Raw genomic sequence first — 14,102 nt, 5'->3', positions numbered from 1 at the left:
TAATGTGTGTTCTTGTTCCATTGAAAGAATACAGGATGTAATTGAAGATAGTCCTTTACAAGAAAGAATTAAGGCTGGGAAATCTGAATTAGAGCTAGCATTTGTACTGGCTTTCCAGCTTACAAATACTACTTTCACTTAGATCTTGTGAGTATTTCAGAAAATTCCTTTTTTTTTTTTTTTTGACTCACTTGTTGCCCACGCTGGAGTGTAGTGGTGCAGTCTCAGCTCACTGCAACCTCTTCCTCCTGAGCTCGAGCCATCCTCCCACCTCAGCCTCCCAAGTATTAGGTTGGTGTGTAAGTAATTGCGGTTTTTTGCCATTAGTGGCAAAAATGCCACTAATGCCAAAAAAAAAAAAAAATGTGCCACTAATGGCAAAAAACCGCAGTTACTTTCTCACTAACCTAATAGCTGGGACTACGGGCATGGGCCACCATGCCTGACTAATTTTTTTAATTTTTTGTAGAGATGGTCACCATATTGCCAGGCTGGTCTTGAACTCCTGGTCTCAAGAGATCCACCTACCTTGGCCTCCCAAATGCTGGTATTACAGGCATGAGCCATCGCACCCAAGAATATGCCTTGTTTTGAATAAAAGGTAGCTTTTATCTTTATTGGATCTTTATATCCATTATCTTGAGCTACTGAATTGTATACTCATCTTTCCATTTATAATGTCGTTAAACTTCATCACATGAAGTTATTGTTGGGTGTTGAAAATGATAGGGAAGCATAGGCCTAAAGATTTCCTTTGAGACTACATGAAAGTGTATTTGTTATCAAAGTGGAGAGGGTAGTGAAAATATTCCTAGAAAGTCACTAAAGGCTCTCAAAAACCGCTATTTATGCTCTAAGTACTTTTCCTAGTCATGTTTATGCTCTACTCAATCACTCTCCCCCTTTTTCTGTCAGTTAAGAAAGCCCTTGGGAAGTGGGTGATGTTTCAAGTGCATTGCATTGCACATAGATGGTGCTCAATAAATGAATGTATTTACCTACTCAGCTTTTAAAGTGACCCAAAACTGTTTGCCTTTTGTCTCAGAAGAATTCTCTAAGCCACTTTAAGAAACTAATTGACTGAATTACCTATGGCCCAACTTTAATCCCAGTGAAGGACCTAAACTAATTAACCACTAAATCTTTTTTTTTTTTTTTTTTTTTTGAGACAGGGTATTCTCTCTTGTCCAGGCTGGAGTGCAGTGCTGCTATCTCAGCTCACTGCAACCTCTGCCTCCTGGATTCAAGCGATTCTCCCACCTCAGCCTCCTGAGTAACTGGGATTACAGGTGCGCGCCACCATAGCCTGGATAATACTTGGATTTTTAGTAGAGATGGAGTTTCACCATATTGGTCAGGCTGGTCTCAAACTCCTGACCTCAGGTGATCTGCCCATCTCGGCTTCCCAAAGTGCTGGGATTACAGGTGTGAGCCACTGCGCCCAGCCACTAAATCTCTTCTAAATCCAAAATTCTAATATGACCTTCAAAGCTCTGTGTGATCTGGTGAACTTCTGATGTGATGTTGAAGTCCCCACTTAAAGTTTAAAAAGCGCTTCAGTCTGTTCCCATCTACCTCTCCAGCTTCATTTCAACCTGTTCTCCCTCTTATTCACCGTACTCTAATTTTCTTTTAGTTTCTAGAAAATTCAAGACACTTCAAGGTCTTCCCAGATGTCCTCTTTGACCTAATGTTCCATTACAGGTTCTTATTACGTGTTATGTAAACTCCCTCTCCTTGTCATACCTCAGCCAACATCATTATATTGTGCAGTCACTCAGACTGAGAACAACATAGCACTTCTTCAAAACTATAATTACTTGTTTGAAATTATTTAATTTCACGAACCTTATCAATCATCATCATCATGCCAGCGTCTGGCACACTGTATTCAATGTATATTTGTTGAGTAGGTGAGTGACAAATCTAGATAACCTCTTATTTAAGGTCTAGTTTACTTTTTAAAACTAATGCTCCATTTTTTAAACTAGAAATTTGATTAATGGATTTATATCTTCAAAAACCCGAATTCCTTTCCTCCAGTTTTGTAGGTCATGTGGATGTCTGAGATCGTGGCTAGAGTACAAAGTTAAATTCCTGAATTCATTGTGTTTAGTGTTATTAAGGGTTCTGTAAAGGGCATCTATAAAGGCATACATGAAAAGGAAGGAATGTCACAACAGTGCCACCTGAAAAGATTCGTGGTACTGGTGGGGCATGTTTTTATACTTAGTATAGAATTAAGCCATTTGGATATCTGTGTTCTGTATCACCTAAAACACTAAGTTAAAAGATGCTGAAATAGCCTGCCTCCTCCTGGTGTATTAGCGCTTCCCTTTCCTCTCATTTCCTGTGGTTTTTCCTGCCCCCACATATATATACACATACATACATACACACACATGTAATATTAAATAGCTGAAGTCCTGCTCACATCCCAAGTCTCCAATTTTATTGGTGTATTTAATTAGTTGAAATAGTTTTATGATTAAAGTAGTGATAGCTAGAATATGTACACTAAAATCAGTGGAAATGTTTGATCCAGTAGATCAACTTAAATTTAGAATTTTTTAACATTAAGAGCTTGAGAAATTGGCATATTCTGAAAGAGATCTAAGAAATTTGATAGGGATTTTAGTTAGCCAAAATTACTAAAACTTAGAAATGATAGTTTACTTGAAGTCATTCCAGAAGTAGTTTTGCCATCATCTGAGATTATTGGCTTGTTGTTACTATAATGCTATCATCTGCCCCAGTTATTCTTACACATTTATTCAGCAAGCATTTACTATCCACAGCATGGTGCTTGATGCTTAGAAAAGTTGAAGGATATGGCATAGTTTAGAAAGTTCTTATAACTTGGAGAGAAAATGTGAATGTGAGAAGCATAGTTAAAAATGTATGAAGCAGTATTAGAGAATCAAATGATGTAATCATCTTAATTAAGAATGATGTATGTAAAACATTCTTAAAGTAATTATTGAACAAATTCAAGGCATCTACCAAATTTGTAAATGTATTCTACACACTTATTGAGAACCATATAATGTAGAAGATGTTGCAGGAACAATACAAATGAGTAGGATTCCATCCTGTCCTCAATACAAAAAATAGTAAAATAATAATAAGAGGAATAAGGAACTTATTTATAAGAACTTAGCAGGGAGTTTCCAGAGAAGGTTTCATGTAAGAGGTGGCATTTGTGCTATGACTGCAAGTACGTTTACAACTGGGCCCACAAAGCCTGAGTCTAAGAAAAGCACAAGGAGCATGTAGGGAACACAGCAGTTGAATTTGAATGAAATGTAGGTTAAGAGAACCTATAGGGAATGATTAACAAAATAGGTTGAGCTAGCTGATAGAGGACTGAAAAATATTCTGAAAGTATGAAGCTTTTGAGCAAAGGTAGTAATAGTCAAACATAAGATGGGGACAATTACCTTGCAGGATTGCTGTGAGGTTAGATGAGATAATTTACCTAAAGTACTTAGCCCATTGCCTACCACATAGTAAATACTTAAATAGTAGCTGCCATCATTGACCTTACTAAAGACAGGGAGACCCGTCAGGATATTAGGTGGGCCAGAAAAGTGGTGTGAAGACCTGATATTTGGCATTATCAGGTATCTAGTAATGCTAGAGATGAGACGACCTGTTGAGATTGAGAAGGATAAAGAAGGTATTTTAAGGGAAGGCTTTTATTTTTGACTGCGTAAAATTTAGAAATATTTAAACAGCAAATAATATCATGAACAAAGTGTTACCTCCCCTAAATCTATGAATGTAGTGCTAAACTAATAATACTAATAGATTTAGTTGGAGGATATTGTTCTTTTTTTGTTGGGTTTGGGTGGGGTTCTCGCTATTAAACCTAAATTTATTGAGGTAAATACTGTTATTCACATTTCTTGTAACAGTTCATAGCATGTATAAATGACCTTTATTGATTTATTTATCTCCATGATCATACAGAATTCAGTTATGGTTCACATAATAGTGAACCATTTAATTCAGCCTAAATACAGTACTTAAATGGACCTGATTCTGAGAGTCTCATAGAATGGTCTAATAGTCAAGAATTTTATTAAAACCATCTAGATTTGTAAAACACCATCTTAGGAATTGTAATTCTTTCAAACTTGAATTTAAGCAAATGTAGCATCAACTAAGAAAAAAACAATAAAAAGAGATTAAATTATTAAGTAAAGAAAACACGGTCAGGTGTCCTCCAGTATATAGTTAGGAGTTGGTTGCTATAAACCTGAATCAAACCTACTGACCCAAATGTGTAAGCCCTTACAGTTTTAACCTCTCCCTTCCTTGCAGACATGATGCATGGGATCGCCTGCACATGGAACAGCAGGAACCATTTGGGAAAACCTGAAATTTAAACTGCTTTAGTCAACTTTGTCTGTTGTGATCATTTTCTTTTCTTAGCTCAGTGAGCTTTCTGTTAGTGTGCCAAGCTGCCATCCAACTTTCTTGAGCATTTTTTCTCGTGGGAAATGATCAAGTTTTGATAGTAGAAAGTGCTTCTTTCCAAGACTTTCTCGAGGCCATCTTCCTGTGGGCGTCTTGCTTCTGATGTTACACAGCTGATGTTTTCATATGAGCTACATTTTTAGACTACAAAGATGCTTATTCAGGTGAGAGACCATTTCTTTGAACTGTAAGTGATTCATTTGATTTTCTTTTTAATAGTCCTTGTTTTTCTTCTTCTAGCCTTTTTAAGGAAACATTTAACAGCATCAGTGTATTTCTTCAAACTGTTTTTTGATTTACAGCCTAGAAGTTCTCAATTTTCTGATTTGTCTTTGTCTGATTTCAAGTTGCCGTCACCCATGTAATTTTTGCTAAAGAAGACAGGCAAGTATATCACCTTCAATTTTAAAGGGCTCTCTTTATCATTTACAACCTCTTTATGTTTTCAAGTTGTCAAGCATTTTTTTCCTTCGTTTCTCATACTTTGTATTCCATTTCACAGCTTCTTGGGATAGCGCTTTTAGATTTTCCTAAAAATGAGTGTTTTCATCCAAACGATCCATTATTTCCTTCTGAAAGTTCTTCTGAGACACTTTGAAGACGTTTTTGGCACTGGTTACTTGAGATTGAGGGATTTCGATGCATCGTCAAGTAACTGTTGAACCATGAAATGAAAGTTTAGAGACTCCCTTCTATTCTTTTTTTGAGAAGGCCTACAATATTCTCAAGTGACAAGTAAACCTGTCCAGATATTTAGTAAATGCTAAACTTAACATTTGTAACTTCAGAGGACTGGTCTCCACCAGAGATAACTTGAAGGCTTCATTGATTTGTATAATCAGTCTAAATTTTCACTGACTTTAACCTGGGCAGAAAATCTTTTGACTAGCTCTTTTTCCCTCCTTAAAGTATGCCTGCTCTTTACTATAAAACCAATCAGAGAGACCATATCAGAATCTCACAGGGAAAGGCATAGAGACTTAAGCCTTGTCTTAAGCATCAGTCACCACCACTGAGGGCTGGACAGGAAGGGGAACCCCAGGTTCTATAAAACAGTGCTCTCTAACTTTGCTCACCATGCAAATAAAGTACTATTATTTGTACAATGAATTTGGGCAAGTGGAAAATGCTTATTGCAGCCAGAGGAGACCAGCCATGAGCTCTGGTCACTCTAGTCCCTACCCTGGCCTGCAGGAAGCTTAGGGGATCAAAGCAGTGCCATGCCATTACCCATTCTCAGGCCACAGGTATGTCAGGGCAAAAAGGAAGGGCACGCTGCAGTAGAGGACTCCTGTACCATGTTTATGGGTGAGGCTCATTTTCCTGAGTTCAGGTTTCCTTCAGCAACAGGGAAGCCTCATCCTTTCTATCTGCAAAGGTCATGAGGATCTCCCTTCCCTGAAGGCTCCTCTCCTCATTTGTGTTAAGTCAGTCTAGGCTGTTAGAGAATACTGAAGGGTCTCAACAAATATATAAAGTAACAGCCCTGGATTTCAGTGTCAGAATGGCAATGTCTTAATATTTCATGAATTTTCTTCAAGGCCAGTTTCCCCCTCCATGTAATCCAAGTGTTCTTAGATGGGGTAGAGTCTCCTTCACTGGTGACATGGTAGAACTCCTACCTAAGCCAATCAGACAAGAGACAGAAAGGGCATTCAAATTAGGAAGAAAGAAGACCAAATTATTATTGTTTGCTGATGATACAATGTTACATTTAGAAAAACCTAAAGATCCACGAAAAAACTATTCAAACTGATAAATTCATTAAAGTTGCAGGGTAGAAAATCAACATTTAAAAAATCAGTATCATTTCTGTATGCCAACAGGGAACAACGTGAAAAAGAAATCAAGAAAGTAATCCCATTTACAATAGCTGCAAGTAAAATAAAATACCTAGGAATTAAGAAGTGAAAGATCTCTACAATGAAAACTGAAACATTGAAGAAAGAAATCAAAGAGAACACAGAAAAACAGAAAGATATCCATTGTTTACGGATTGGAAGACTCAATTATTGTTAAAACGTCCATGAGACCCAAAGCAATCTGCAGATTCAATGCAATCCCTATCAAAGTAACAATGACATTCTTCATAGAAATAGAAAAATAATCCTAAAATTTATATAAAATCACAAAGACCCAGAATAGCCAAAAGAATAGCCCACAAAAGGACCTAGAAGCTGGGCATGGTGGCTCATGCCTGTAATCCCAGCATTTTGGGAAGCTGAGGTAGGCAGATCACTTGAGGTCAGGAGTTCAAGACCGGCCTGGCCAACATAGTGAAACCCCATCTCTACTAAAAATACAAAAGTTAGCTGGGCATGGGGGCACACACCTGTAAGCCCAGTTACTTGGGAGGCTGAGGCACAAGAGTAGCTTGAACCTGGGAGGTGGAGGTTGCAGTGAGCTGAAAATGTGCCACTGCACTCTGCCTGGGCAACAGATAGACACAGTCTCCAAAAAAAAAAAAAAAAAAAAAAAAAGAGAGAGACCTAGAATTGCCATCCTAAGCAAAAAGAACAAAACTGGAAGGATCACATTATGTGACTTCAAATTATACTACAAAGTTACAGCAACCAAAACATCATGGTACTGGCATTAAAAAAGAAAAGAAAAAGAAAAAGAAACATAGACCAATGAAACACAATAGAGAACTCAGAAACAAATCCATATTACAGTGAGCTCATTTTCAACAAAGGTGCCAAGAACATACATTGGGAAAAGGACAGTCTCTTAAAAAAATGGTGCTGGAAAAACTGGATACCTGTATGCAGAAGAATGAAACAAGACCCCTATCTCTTAACATATAGAAAAATCAAGTAAAAAATGGATTAAAGACTTAAATCTAAGACCTCAGATTATGAAACTGCTAAAAGAAAACATTGGAGAAACTCTCTAGGACATTGGAGTGGGCAAAGATTTCTTGATTAATACCCTACAAAGCACAGGCATCCAAAGCCAAAATGACCAAATAGGATCACATCAAGTTAAGAAGCTTCTGCACAGCAAAGGAAACAATCAACAAAGTGAAGAGACAACCCACAGAATGGGAGAAAATAGCGGCAAACTACCCATCTGACAAGGGATTAATAACCAGAATATGTAAGGAGCTCTCAGTGGTAATGTAATAACCCAGGTTTCTTGCATCATGTGACCTTCCATCCTTAACACATGGCTCCCAGGGTTGCCCTGCAATTGGTTTCCAATCCAAGCAGTCATCTTCAGAGGTGTAGGTACCTCTGTGAAGTGGGGAGTAAGTCTTTCTGAATCTGGCACCTTCTATTCCTTTCAAAAATATCTCACTTTTCTAATTTCTTTCTGGCAGACTCAGCCCAAGTCTCCGTGTCCATCACCTGGGACACTGTCTGAGGAACTCTGTGAAGAGAGTCTTTTCCACAGAGAAATGAGAGCACCCTCAGTGAGTGACAGTCTGGGGGTTTTGGAGGGATGTAGGGTTCAAGCCACAGGCTCCTCAGTGTACAGGATTGAGATTCAGCAGAGACCTCATGGTGAGGGGAGGAGGTACCCAAATGCCTGATGAAGTTTCCTTTGTTTAGAATCCATTTATTTGTTTGAAGTGGGAGAGGTGGAAGCCTTATTTTAAGTGTTAAGACTTGATAGTATCAGAAGAGTGGGGAAATATTTTAATATTTTGTTTAGCTATGCCCTGTCCCCAGAGGAGGAGTCTACAGAGGCAGACCGGCCTCCTTGAGCTGTGGTGGGCTCCACCCAATTCAAGCTTCCCGGTGGCTTTGCTTACCTACTTAAGCCTCAGCAATGGTGGGCGCCCCTCCCCCAGCCTCGCTGCCTCCTTGCAGTTAGATCTCAGACTGCTGTGCTAGCAATGAGGGAGGCTCCGTGGGTGTGGGACCCTCTGGGCCAGGTGTGGGATATAATCTGGTGTGCCGTTTGCTAAGACCCTTGGTAAAGCACAGTATTACGGTGGGAGTTACCCGATTTTCCACGTGTTGTGTGTCTCAATTTCCTTTGGCTAGGAAAAGGAATTCCCTTCCCCCTTGCGCTTTCCAGGTGAGGCGATGCCTCTCCCTGCTTCAGCTCTCACTGGTCGGGCTGCACCCGCGGACTAGCGCCAACTGTCTGACATGCCCCATTGAGGTGAACCTCATACCTCAGTTGAAAATGCAGAAATCACCCATCTTCTGTGTCGCTGACACTGGGAGCTGGAGGCTGGAGCTGTTCCTATTTGGCCATCTCAGACATGCACACCAAAACCCCATCAGTACATCACCATCATCAGAGACCAAAGGCAGATAAAAACCACAAAGATGGGGAAAAAGCAGTGCAGAAAAGCTGGAAATTCAAAAAATCAGAGCACATCTCCCCCTCCAAGGGAACGCAGCTCATCACCAGCAACGGAACAAAGCTGGACGGAGAATGACTTTGACGAGCTGAGAGAAGAAGGCTTCGGTTGATCAAACTTCTCAGAGCTGAAAGAGGAACTACGTAACCAGCGCAAAGAAACTAAAAACCTTGAAGAAAGAATGGATGAATGGATAACTAGAATAATCAATGCAGAGAAAACCTTAAAAGAACTGATAGAAATGAATACCATAACACAAGAACTACGTGACAAATGCACAAGCTTCAGTAACTGACTCAATCAACTGGAAGAAAGAGTATCAGCGATTGAAGATCAAATGAATGAAATGAAGCAAGAAGAGAAGTGTAGAGAAAAAAGAGTAAAAAGAAATGAACACAGCCTCCAAGAAATATGGGATTATGTGAAAAGACCAAATCTACGTCTGATTGGCGTGCCTGAAAGTGATGGGGAAAATGGAACCAAGTTGGAAAACACTCTTCAGGATATCATCCAGGAGAACTTCCCCAACCTAGTAAGGCAGGCCAACATTCAAATTCAGGAAATACAGAGAGCGCCACAAAGATACTCCTCGAAAAGAGCAACTCCAAGACACATAATTATCAGATTCACCAAACTTGAAATGAAGGAAAAAGTGTTAAGGGCAGCCAGAGAGAAAGGTCGGGTTACACACAAAGGGAAGCCCATCAGACTAACAGCAGATCTCTCGGCAGAAACTCTACAAGGCAGAAGAGAGTGGGGGCCAATATTCAACATTCTTAAAGAATTTTCAACTCAGAATTTCATATCTAGCCAAACTAAGCTTCATAAGTGAAAGAGTAATAAAATCCTTTACAAACAAGCAAATGTTTAGAGATTTTGTCACCACCAGGCCTGCCCTACAAGAGACCCTGAAGGAAGCACTAAACATGGAAAGGAAAAACAGGTACCAGCCATTGCAAAAACATGTCAAAATGTAAAGTCCATCGATGCTAGGAAGAAACTGCATCAACTAATGAGCAAAATAACTAGCTAATATCATAATGACAGGATCAACTTCACACGTAACGATATTAACCTTAAATGTAAATGGACTAAATGGTCCAATTAAAAGACACAGACTGGCAAATTGGATAAAGAGTCAAGACCTATCAGTTTGCTGTATTCAGGAGATCCATCTCACATGCAGAGACACACGTAGGCTCAAAATAAAGAGATGGAGGAAGATTTACCAAGCAAATGGAAAACAGAAAAAAAAGCAGGGGTTGCAATCCTAATCTCTGATAAAACAGACTTCAAACCATCAAAGATCAAAAGAGACAAAGAAGGCCATTACATAATGGTAAAGGGATCAATTCAACAGGAAGAGCTAACTATCCGAAATATATATGCACCCAATACAGGAGCACCCAGATGCATAAAGCAAGTCCTTAGAGACTTACAAAGAGACTTAGACTCCCATACAATAATAATGGGAGACTTCAACACTCCACTGTCAACATTAGACAGATCAACGAGACAGAAAGTTAACAAGGATATCCAAGAATTGAACTCAACTCTGCACCAAACGGACCTAATAGACATCTACAGAACTCTCCACCCCAAATCAACAGAATATACATTCTTGTTAGCACCACATTGCACTTATTCCAAAATTGACCACATAGTTGGAAGTAAAGCACTCCTCAGCAAATGTAAAAGAACAGAAATTATAACAAACTGTCTCTCAGACCACAGTGCAATCAAACTAGAACTCAGGACTAAGAAACTCAATCAAAACCACTCAACTACATGGAAACTGAACAACCTGCTCCTGAATGACTACTGGGTACATAATGAAATGAAGGCAGAAATAAAGATGTTCTTTGATACCAATGAGAACAAAGATACAACTTACCAGAATCTCTGGGACACATTTAAAGCAGTGTGTAGAGGGAAATTTATAGCACTAAATGCCCACAAGAGAAAGCAGGAAAGATCTAAAATTGACACCCTAACATCACAATTAAAAGAACTACAGAAGCAAGAGCAAACACATTCAAAAGCTAGCAGAAGGCAAGAAATAACTAAGATCAGAGCAGAACTGAAGGAGATAGAGACACAAAAAACCCTCCAAAAAATCAATGAATCTAGGAGCTGGTTTTTTGAAAAGATCAACAAAATTGATAGACTGCTAGCAAGACTAATAAAGAAGAAAAGAGAGAAGAATCAAATAGACGCAATACAAAATGATAAAGGGGATATCACCACTGACCCCACAGAAATACAAACTACCATCAGAGAATACTATAAACACCTCTATGCAAATAAACTAGAAAACCTAGAAGAAATGGATAATTTCCTGGACACTTATACTCTCCCAAGACTAAACCAGGAAGAAGTTGAATCCCTGAATAGACCAATAGCAGGCTCTGAAATTGAGGCAATAATTAATAGCCTACCAACCAAAAAAAGTCCAGGACCAGACTGATTCACAGCCGAATTCTACCAGAGGTACAAAGAGGAGTTGGTACCATTCCTTCTGAAACTATTTCAATCAATAGAAAAAGAGGGAATCCTCCCTAACTCATTTTACAAGGCCAACAACATCCTGATACCAAAGCCTGACAGAGATACAACAAAAAAAGAGAATTTTAGACCAATATCCCTGATGAACATCGATGCAAAAGTCCTCAATAAAATACTGGCAAACTAAATCAAGCAGCACATCCAAAAGCTTATCCACCATGATCAAGTGGGCTTCATCCTGGGATGCAAGGCTGGTTCAACATATGCAAATCAATAAACGTAATCTAGCATATAAACAGAACCAGACAAAAGCACATGATTATCTCAATAGATACAGAAAAGGCCTTTGACAAAATTCAACAGCCCTTCATGCTAAACACTCTCAATAAATTCGGTATTGATGGAACATATCTCAAAATAATAAGAACTATTTATGACAAACCCACAGCCAATATCATACTGAATGGGCAAAAACTGGAAGCATTCCCTTTGAAAACTGGCACAAGACAGGGATGCCCTCTCTCACCACTCCTATTCAACATAGTATTGGAAGTTCTGGCTAGGGCAATCAGGCAAGAGAAAGAAATCAAGGGTATCCAGTTAGGAAAAGAAGAAGTCAAATTGTCCCTGTTTGCAGATGACATGATTGTATATTTAGAAAACCCCATTGTCTCAGCCCAAAATCTCCTTAAGCTGATAAGCAACTTCAGCAAAGTCTCAGTATACAAAATCAATGTGCAAAAATCACAAGCATTCCTATACACCAGTAACAGACAAACAGAGAGCCAAATCATGAATGAACTCCCATTCACAATAGCGTCAAAGAGAATAAAATACCTAGGAATCCAACTTACAAGGGATGTAAAGGACCTCTTCAAGGAGAACTACAAACCACTGCTCAGTGAAATAAAAGAGGACACAAACAAATGGAAGAATATACCATGCTCATGGATAGGAAGAATCAATATTGTGAAAATGGCCATATTGCCCAAGGTAATTTATAGATTCATTGCCATCCCCATTAAGCTACCAATGACTTTCTTCACAGAATTGGAAAAAAAACTGCTTTAAAGTTCATATGGAACCAAAAAAGAGCCCGCATTGCCAAGACAATCCTAAGTCAAAAGAACAAAGCTGGAGGCATCAGGCTACCTGACTTCAAAGTGTACTACAAGGCTACGTTAACCAAAACAGCATGGTACTGGTACCAAAACAGAGATAGAGACCAATGGAATGGAACAGAGCCCTCAGAAAGAATACCACACATCTACAGCCATCTGATCTTTGACAAACCTGTCAAAAACAAGAAATGGGGAAAGGATTCCCTATTTAATAAATGGTGCTGGGAAAATTGGCTAGCCATAAGTAGAAAGTGGAAACTGGATCCTTTCCTTACTCCTTATACAAAAATTAATTCAAGATGGATTAAAGACTTAAATGTTAGACCTAAAACCATAAAAACCCTAGAAGAAAACCTAGGCAATACAATTCAGGACATAGGCATAGGCAAGGACTTCATGTCTAAAACACCAAAAGCAATGGCAGCAAAAGCCAAAATTGACAAATGGGATCTAATTAAACTAAAGAACTTTTGTACAGCAAAAGAAACTACCATCAGAGTGAACAGGTAACGTACAGAATGGGAGAATATTTTTGCAATCTACTCATCTGACAAAGGGTTAATATCCACAATCTATAAAGAACTCAATCAAATTTACAAGAAAAAACCCCATCAAAAAGTGGGCGAAGGATATGAACAGACACTTCTCAAAAGAAGACATTCATACAGCCAACAGACACATGAAAAAATGTTCATCATCACTCGCCATCAGAGAAATGCAAATCAAAACCACAGTGAGATACCATCTCACACCAGTTAGAATGGCAATCATAAAAAAATCAGGAAACAACAGGTGCTGGAGAGGATGTGGAGAAATAGGAACACTTTTACACTGTTGGTGGGACTGTAAACTAGCTCAACCATTGTGGAAAACAGTGTGGCGATTCCTCAAGGATCTAGAACTAGAAATACCATTTGACCCAGCCATCCCATTACTGGGGATATACCCAAAGGATTATAAGTCATGCTGCCATAAAGACACATGCACACGTATGTTTATTGCAGCACTATTCACAATAGCAAAGACTTGGAATCAACCCAAATGTCCATCAGTGACAGACTGGATTAAGAAAATGTGGCACATATACACCATAGAATACTATGCAGCCATAAAAAAGGATGAGTTTGTGTCCTTTGTAGGGACATGGATGCAGCTGGAAACCATCATTCTCAGCAAACTATAGCAAGAACAGGAAACCAAATACCGCATGTTCTCACTCATAGGTGGGAATTGAACAATGAGATAACTTGAACACAGGAAGGGGAACATCACACACTGGGTCCAATGTGGGGAGTTGGGGGGAGGGATAGTATTAGGAGATATACCTAATGTAAATGACGAGTTAATGGGTGCAGCACACCGACATGGCACATGTATACATATGTAACAAACCTGCACGTTGTGCACATGTACCCTAGAACTTAAAGTATAATTTTTTAAAAAATTACTTTTATTATCTTCATTTTTATAGTTATCCTCTTCTATGGAAAATGATACTGGTTTTCCACTTAGGATGGCAATAGAAATTAAAGCCAAAAAAAAGTTTAAACGAGCTGCCTGAAAGATAAATATTAGATAAATAATAGTGTAGGTGATATGTTGATGTGACCAAAGGAAAACAAATTGCAATGTTGCTATGCAAATAATGACACCATTCCAGAATATCTGATCCTTTA

General features: G+C 38.8%; 1 protein-coding gene across 4 annotated transcripts in view; it reads left to right on the top strand.

Moving 5' to 3' along the window:
* The window catches only part of KIAA2026 (KIAA2026 ortholog), a 117,119-nt gene that overhangs the window by 90,847 nt on the left and 12,170 nt on the right, over nucleotides 1-14,102 (top strand). The window contains exons 9-10 of one of the 4 annotated variants that reach the window (XR_004054016.1): nucleotides 4,327-4,646; nucleotides 6,309-6,359. Coding sequence is in view for 1 of the 4 variants with exons in the window: in XM_030919993.1 (XP_030775853.1) it covers nucleotides 28-41 (14 nt within the window). In the remaining 3 variants the exon portion in view is untranslated. Of the gene's footprint in view, nucleotides 1-27; nucleotides 101-4,326; nucleotides 4,647-4,784; nucleotides 5,593-6,308; nucleotides 6,360-14,102 lie in introns of those variants that run through there. The other 3 variants (XR_004054017.1, XR_004054018.1, XM_030919993.1) reach the window with 3 other exon arrangements.

This window comes from Rhinopithecus roxellana, chromosome 16 (genome assembly GCF_007565055.1).
Source record: "Rhinopithecus roxellana isolate Shanxi Qingling chromosome 16, ASM756505v1, whole genome shotgun sequence".
NCBI lineage: Eukaryota > Metazoa > Chordata > Mammalia > Primates > Cercopithecidae > Rhinopithecus > Rhinopithecus roxellana.
The sequence above is the reverse complement of the archived record's forward strand: the minus strand, read 5'-3'. Positions and strand labels throughout refer to the sequence as shown.